Below are 8,209 nucleotides of genomic sequence, written 5' to 3' on the forward strand. Positions count from 1 at the left end.
CAAACCCCACCGAAACACATTCCAAACAAAATCAACGAGATACACCACATCATTCAATTAATTTCCATCATTCCAAACACATAATACTTAATAACAAACATCTTTAACACAACCAACAACATACATTAGTTCTACATACCATTAGATATCAATTCATACATCACAGTTTAACTAAAATAAAACAATAGTTTCTCTTACCTTACACTGAAGCTACTAGCTTTAGAAACACCGACATCCTTGCTTCCAATTCAAGAAATCTTAGAAACATCTACAAACTGCGAGATTGAAAACAAAGTGAGTCATCAACAAAAAACAAGAAAAGAGAGGTGGACAACATCCCTCATCCATAAACCAGAGATTTAGAACGAAACAACGAAAGGAAAAATGAGCATAAATTTACTTGTTCTAAGGAAAAAATTGATCGGTTGAAATTGTAAACCTCGTTGTCGTGGTCACTTAGATATATCCTAATCGTCAAAGAGATGAATCAAGAGTTAGAATAAATGAAAAAAAATGAGAGAGAACTCGAAGACAAAATTTAAAAAAAAAAAGACAAATATTTTAATTAATAAGATGAATTTAAAAGATTTTATTTATTTTATTAAATTATTTTAAAATTAAAATATTTGAACTCTTATTTTAAAGCACATGTCAACTCTAATATACAAAATTCTAGCTTCCACCATTTTATATTATTAACTACTTTATAAACTAATTTACCAACCGTTCCATTGGAATGATTTATCAACTACCACCGTTCGTCATGTGTTTGCTTTTTGGAAAGTTGTATGGTTACTACACCATCTTACAAGACATATATCTAATGGCTGCAGTTTTCATGTTCATTACAAATATATTTGAATTAAATATAAACACAACCCTTTTTTATCTTACTAACAAATAACCTCATATTTTATACTTGCATACTTTGTGAAAAACAATAATCATACTTGTTTATTTATATAAATATAACCATGTTGAAATTTAAATGCCCAATTATTTTACTGATATTTTTAATAAACCTTCATTTTCGTTTTCATTTTTATCTTTATTCTGAGTAGATATAAAATTTTCGTTTTATCACCGTTCCCATTATCTGGGAATAAAATATTTATACTCCTATATGTACTTCTATTTTTACTGTTTTCAATATTAAATGAATATCTTTTTTATAAAAAATAAAAAATTACAATAACGAAAAAAGACTACTTTATAAAATATTTAATATTAAAAAATAAACTATAATTATATAAATAATAATTGAATAAATATTAAATAATAATAAAAATAATTAAATATGTATCTTAACTTATAAGGTACGAATATATATATATATATATATATATATATATATATATATATATATATATATATATAAGCTTTTTAGATTATGGTTTTGTTAGATTTTATCATTCACATACCAGTAACTGATTACCAATAAACTCTTAACATGAACAATTCTCAATACTTTTTAGAATAGTAAAGTAGAAACATACTTGAAGGAATAAACATTTGGAACAATTAATAAACAATCTTAATTGGTCTCTAATCTTCTCTATATAGAGCACATTTAGTTCTTTTTATATTTTCTCTTATGATAAGATAAAGAAAAATAAATTGGAATGATATAGGCGGAGACCATGACCCTTTACGTAACCTCTCTGAAGATTATTCTTCTTTAGTTTCAATAAGAAATTCGAAGATAGTATATATCTATAATTTAGAAAAATTGGATATTACCTATATTTATACTTAATCAATGTGAGTATTTCTCTCAATAAAGAATATTCCAACCATATTCATAAAGACAAATTCATTTATTATGTTTATTCTTTCTTATAAATTTACTTATCCTCAGTAAATAACACATATATAACCAATACTTAATGCATTAACATATATATATATATATATATATTCTCAAGTATAAATGGAAGTTTTTAAGTAGACTTAGGATCGCATAGATGAGGACTTATCCCCATGGTGATAGCGATAAAACTTATCTTTCTTTCTCTTCCGACTATCATCGAGAGGAGGTCAACTTGAACCTGCACGACAACCATTTGTATGAGGGTTGTCACAATGACCATAATGACATGTTTCTCCTCAGTCGCCTCAGTAGTAGAAGCCTTGAATTTCTGCAACATTTCCTTAAAGTAAGTCTTAACCCACCATAAAACTCTTCCCACACTCGAGGAAACTTATACACGTTGAGGAGTTTTTTAGTTGAAATCTTTTAGTGTTGTTGCCTAAGGGTGGATGAGTATGATAATTTGTCTAGGATCACCATCGACTAAGCTTAAAATGTGATTCTAACCAAATGTCAAGTCCAATATAGGGAACAATTAAGTTTATCATCGTTAAAAAAATGTTTTCTACCATTATCTTTTATTATCAATTTAAAATTTGTGCCTTTAAAATTTTTATAGGACGAAGTAAAAAGCGAAAATAAATTAGATCTAGACTTGCTTATCAAAGAAAGCCACCCAACCCTCTTATTAGGTCTAGTACTAAAGTGGTGAAGAAAAATTGTTGGTGTAGCCTTCAAGTCTAACCCTTTGCAAAGTATGCAAAAAGCTTGAGGCATGGTCCAACTATTCAAATGAAGTTGTGTCTGAGTCATGTTCAACTCTCGAAGAACACCCATTCTGAATGTGTCAAATGGGAGACAATTGTGCAAGTCATAAAAGAAGCTAAAATAAACATAGAAAAAGAAGCTCCTCTATGGACCTCTAGCGATAATAACATACATTCTCATTCCATTTGCAGGCTTGAAAACCAATGGCGTCACCACCAATATCCTCTTTTAGAACATCAATGTTGTCGACAAATGAGTGAAGAGTCGATCCCCACAATGCTATGTGAAATATTCACAAACATTGTTATCGACCCACTTATAACTGATATACAAAGGCATATCGAGCCTGACACCCTCATCTACGCAACTATCACTAAGAACCAACAACTTAAACTGATAACTCAGACAAAATATCATGATTAAAGTAATAATCTCAATTTGTCTCCATATTGATGATTTGATCAAGATTAGGCTTGTCAAAAGATAAAAGTCCATTATAGACACTAATAAATAAAGAGGTAATTGAGATATTTTTAATTTGCATTTATTATAAATTTAATTTGAATCAATAATAGACTATAATGTTACAATATGTTGTATAGATACTGAGAATTTTTTGGATTGATCGAGAAGACCAACAAAATAAGAAAAAAAACCAAAGAATCAGGAAGAAAAACTAAACTTTGTAATAAGATGTAAGTTTCCCTTGAAGAACCAAGTCTAAGGCCTTGAATTTGGGTTTGATTGTTTCTTAAACCACAACCAAAGAACACCATCATAAAGTCATGAGAAAAAATGCAAAAAAGAAATGGTTACAAAGTGAGATGGCGGGGAAGCCAAGTTGGACAAGAATGTGGGAGAAGGAGAAGAATAAGCTTTACGAAATTTGGCACAAACAAGACTAAAGAAAAAAATTAACATTTAGGGGTGATTTTTTAACATTCTATAGGATTTTTTTAAGAAAATAAGTTTATTTTGACTGACTAAATTAGTAACATTGTACATGTTGTAATTGTTTATTCAGAAGAGCTGGCATCATAAACTGATGCACCAAGTTTATGGATTCTCCACCAATGAATAAAAAATAAAATAAAAACAAAAGCAGATATCAGAAAAATTATATTCCTTTTGTGCAATAAAGAATCTGAGCGTGTAGTTGAAGAAGACACCGTAGCAAGGGCGGTGGATGTGGTGGAGTCATCACTCGTCACTCGACTGCGACACCCTTCTCTGCCCAATCAACAACACCTTCATTCCACCATTCTCATTTTAAATTCTTATAAATGTTTTTTCTGCATTAACTCCTTTTCTTTATATCCCATAGCATGATTTATGCAGTTTATAAGTGTTAACATTTTCATTCTTTAAATATTCATTTCTCAATTTTGAAACTTAAAGAACATGGAGATTGATATTTATCTATATATGTATTTTGTAATTCTTTATTTTCTTTTAATTTCTTCATCAAATAGGAATTACAGAAAGAAAGAATATTTATTAGAACAGCTACATCCATGTCAAGGACAGAATAAAATCACAGACGTGTTCATGTTGCAGTTAAATCCAAAATACTCACTTTTGTTAATCTATGTAATTGAAATAAACAAGTTACTTTTTAAAATTAATTCATACTAAACAGACATTTAATTTTTTTTACTCAGTTGTCCAATTATTTGTTTCTATTTATCTTTTTTTCTTAATTAATTTATAATTGTTTATTTGTTTTGGATTACAGTTTGATGCTGTCTGTTCAGCTGATTCCAAAGCATTATTATTATTACATTATTATTAACTTCCCCAAACGAGAAACTCCTCGCAACACATCTCAGCACAACGCAACAAACCCAACACCATCATCGTTCACGCCAAGTAAAACGATTCCTCTCTTCTCCACCTCAACCTTTCTCTCTCTTCGTTCTCTTTATTCTCTCTCTCCTTTTTCTCTGTGGCTTTCCAATTCCAACACCACCTGCTTCCGGGTTGCAAAACTTGCCCCGGATCAGGACCCTTCTCATGCAACCACTGATTCAAGTGTTTTTTGCCTCCCCCAGACAATAACTATAGATAGCTAATACACCTTTCGCTAGATAATCACGCAAACGTCAAAAGAAACGTTTTTTCTTGGTGGGTATTGATTCTTTTTGAGGTGGGGAGAAAAGAACCATGGTGGGTATATTTTCGAGATTCTCTGTTGGAAGGAATGTCCACCGACGTACTCAAAGTGCTTTGGTAAGAGTTCTTTTTTTTCCTTCTCATGAACCCTTTTTTTACAATTCAAATTCAATGATTTTTATTGATTTTTTGTTGGGAGTGGACTTTGATTGACCAGTAAATGCTGGTTAGGCCTAGTTGTTTTTTTTTGTGACATTTGATTACTCAAATTAAATTTAATGATTATAAACCATGTTTTTGTTATTGCAATAATCAATATAACTGTTCATGTGATTTGCTGTTGGATTGGAGAAAATTAGGAAGGCCTATGCGATTTGGTATATAATTTTGTTTAATTGGTGGCATGATCTTAATATTGTTTCTTGTGCGTTGACTTCACATGTTGCAGGATGAGAGGGAAGTGATGCCCCCAAACTCAGAGGCTGTTGCTGCAGTGGCGAGTGCTGCAACTGCCACTTCTCATGGAATTGAAGTGGCTGTGGAGTTTAAGCCTGTTGAACATCCAATTGAACCTCTTGACAGTGATAGGCCAATTCAGTGCCCGTTGCCAGAGCCATCTATTCTTAACGTAAGAATAATATCTGGTCGTCTTATGGTATATTGCAAAATCGATCATTTGAACTGTGGAATGATGCACGTCTGTTTTGCTACATTAACGTAATTAATTTCTCTCACTGTGCTTCATTGTAAAATCTATGTTTCAGAATAATATAGGCGTGCTCCCATTTACATGCAACAGTTTAAATTAATTCTATCAAAGTCAATCCTGCCAACTTTAGGACGAATATAAGCTGTTTGGATGTATGGTATCAAACTGCACATTGTTATCATAGTCATCATCATTGTTATTGTTGTTGTTATTATTTGAGTTTGATTTTGATATAGTGTCAATGTTAGGTTTTTACTCTTTTAACCAATATGTAGCACCTAAATATGACAATTGATGATTGAATACCAATATTCAGTGTACAAATAATTTTTTATATCATTATTATTATTTAGCTCAATGAAAGTATGACTTGTTTTGTCAAGCATGGAATCTGGTTGTGTTGGATACTAGGCATTCTTTTTATTTAATTTATTATGAGGAAGAAACTATTTTTAGCATCTTTTAGAGAACACATTTTTTTAAAATTATTTGTTTAGGATTAGGCTAAAACAAAAATATTTCAAACTCAAACAAATTTGTTTGTTACCATCTGCATATCATTATGTTAAACTTGTTTTGCATTATTAGCTTCAAGAATGAGAAGCAAATATGCTGTCCTTTTTAATTAGCAAACAGGTTACTTGTTTAAACATATAATAAGTATCTTGATATTCAAATAGGTTGAAAAAAATACCATTTCAACTATTCTTGTAAGACTATTTATAAAAATTTGTTTTATGTGAGGTGAATTTGATTGAGAAAGAGAGAATTAAAAAGGTATGGAAATAAGATATACTCTACAGCTAAAAATTACAGCAAAAGAGAAAAGAACATTAGCTAAGAGCATTTGTGTGAAACAGCAACCCGTCTCTCTGAATATGTATGAAAGACATCCCCTTAAAGAGACCTTTTGGTATTACTCCACAAAGACACTAGTTGAACTGCTCTCTGAAAGTAAATCCATGGGTTGATCTGACCAGTGAAAATTCTTGCATTTCTTTACAATCAAATAAACCAACCTACTGCCAACTGGGAACACCTCCAAATCCTTTTGGCATCTCTATTGATGCAACAAGCCTCTAAAATTATTACACAACAAAGACTAAAGATGCTTAGGATAGACCCATCCTTCACCTGCCACACCAAGCAAATGGGAAGCGGATAGAAACGGGATCAGAATAGCTACTAGTCTATGCTAGAGATCCTGGCCTTTCCCTAGCTACTACTCTATTGTGGTTACCTTTCAGAAGTCTTTCTGAACTCAATCCACACTTGATACAAAAATCATAAGATAAAGATGTTTGTCTAATTTTGAGCATGCCAGCAACTATCTACAAAGCTCTAACACAATTGCTAAATATGGGATTTGGGCTTTAGAAGAATTCTTTGGGTTATTTCCTACAACAGCTCTCTCTATATTTTCTATATTAGTTTTTCTGTGCATCCATGTGAATATGATTGCAACCTATTATTGTCACTACAGCCAGTTATGTGTTTTAGTGTGGAATACACGTGAGGGGATAGCTGGGGTTCCACTTAACTTGGTAAGGTGGTTTTGGTAATCAACTCATCTTTCCTCTGGGTTTCCTCTTCATTTTATACCTTCAATAAATTTACAGTTGTGGTAGAGCAGCTTTATTTTTGCCTTGGTTTGAAAATAATGTGGTGTAGCCAGTCACTATTTTTTGAACCTTTAACCGTTTCTAACTTCAAATCTGAAGATCCAGGGATGGTTGGAAGTTGGCCATTACAAAAATTATCATCAGGAGACATCTCCATCTGTAATTTTACCTTCTGCTATTTGTTGGTAATTACGGTTAACCTTTTGAAAACCAAAATTGTATTTTGAAAAAGAAAAAGTGTAGTTAAGGACCCGAGGAGGTTGTACATGCATGAATGCCTTTCTTTCCTGTTTGTCAAATCTGAAGAAAAAAAAAAGGAGGGTTTCTTTCGTTTATTGGAAATAATAGGATTCTAAAAATTTGTTCCTCAATGTTAGGATGGAAGAATATGGAAAGAACGAGTTTCTGCAACTGTGCGGAGAAGAGGGGACCTGCCAGTGATGAAGGAAGGGGGAGCACTTGAATCTGAAGATGCTGGAATCAAGCCCCGGACATCCCGGTCGAATAGAATGATCCTACCATCTGTCAGTGCTCCGGAGCATAATCTTTTAAAACTTCTTGAAGAGTGCAATGCTTCAGGCATCTAAACCGGTATTGACTTTAATGTTGTATTTTGTTGAACGTGACACCCCTTCATCTCTTTTTGCTGTTCTTTGCTATTTCTATATATTATCCGGCTCAAATATGTATATTCAAATGTATACTCATAAAAAGTCAAGTGTGGCACATTTTCGCAATCTGCTTTATATGAAGACTCTGGTAATATGCTTCAAATTTCTGCTTTGGATCCACTGTTATTAAGCTTATTTATGCTTTCCTTTGCAGCATGTACCCTTGATGAATACCTGAATTTACTTAGGCTATGCATGATAGAAGTTAAAATCAGAGGAATGGAGAATTAAGATTGAAAGTTTTCTATGTGTCAAACCATTGTTCGCATTAAACTACATGTGTATTCTTCTTTCTTCTTAAACCGCCAAGCACAACATTGTGTCACAATTTAACAAAAGGTGAAATGAAGAAACTCTTTGTTAACCTATATTCATTCTATCTATATTTAGCTCATTCCTCTCATCACTCTAAAACTCTGCTTTAAAAAATCCTTGAAACGATTGAAATCATAAGCTGATTTGTAATAAGATTCAAAACCATGATCAGAATGATATTTTGGTTAAACCTGTTCCCTTT

At 31.8% G+C, this 8,209-nt stretch overlaps 1 protein-coding gene across 2 annotated transcripts; it reads left to right on the forward strand.

Moving 5' to 3' along the window:
* The first annotated feature begins 4,383 nt into the window (after positions 1-4,383).
* Positions 4,384-7,795, forward strand: LOC124827824 (cystic fibrosis transmembrane conductance regulator). Of its 2 annotated transcripts, none has more exons than XM_047300974.2 (3): positions 4,384-4,807; positions 5,139-5,318; positions 7,399-7,795. In XM_047300974.2, the coding sequence occupies exons 1-3, from the start codon at positions 4,742-4,744 to the stop codon at positions 7,606-7,608; spliced, it is 456 nt and encodes a 151-aa protein (XP_047156930.1). In that variant the 5' UTR covers positions 4,384-4,741; the 3' UTR covers positions 7,609-7,795. The 2 variants fall into 2 exon arrangements, with proteins under 2 accessions (XP_047156930.1, XP_087957223.1); XM_088101097.1 differs by lacking the exon at positions 4,384-4,807 and adding an exon at positions 4,843-4,916.
* The last annotated feature ends 414 nt before the right edge of the window (positions 7,796-8,209 follow it).

The sequence above is a fragment of the Vigna umbellata genome, chromosome 10, assembly GCF_029865625.1.
Source record: "Vigna umbellata cultivar VRB3 chromosome 10, Vumbellata_1.0, whole genome shotgun sequence".
Taxonomy (NCBI): Eukaryota; Viridiplantae; Streptophyta; class Magnoliopsida; order Fabales; family Fabaceae; genus Vigna; species Vigna umbellata.

Coding starts and splice junctions, on each gene's coding strand:
- LOC124827824 (XM_047300974.2), top strand. CDS start 4,742: ATGGTGGGTATATTTTCGAGATTCTCTGTTGGAAGGAATGTCCACCGA. Junction 4,808..5,138: donor GACGTACTCAAAGTGCTTTG/GTAAGAGTTCTT, acceptor CACATGTTGCAG/GATGAGAGGGAAGTGATGCC. Junction 5,319..7,398: donor CAGAGCCATCTATTCTTAAC/GTAAGAATAATA, acceptor CCTCAATGTTAG/GATGGAAGAATATGGAAAGA.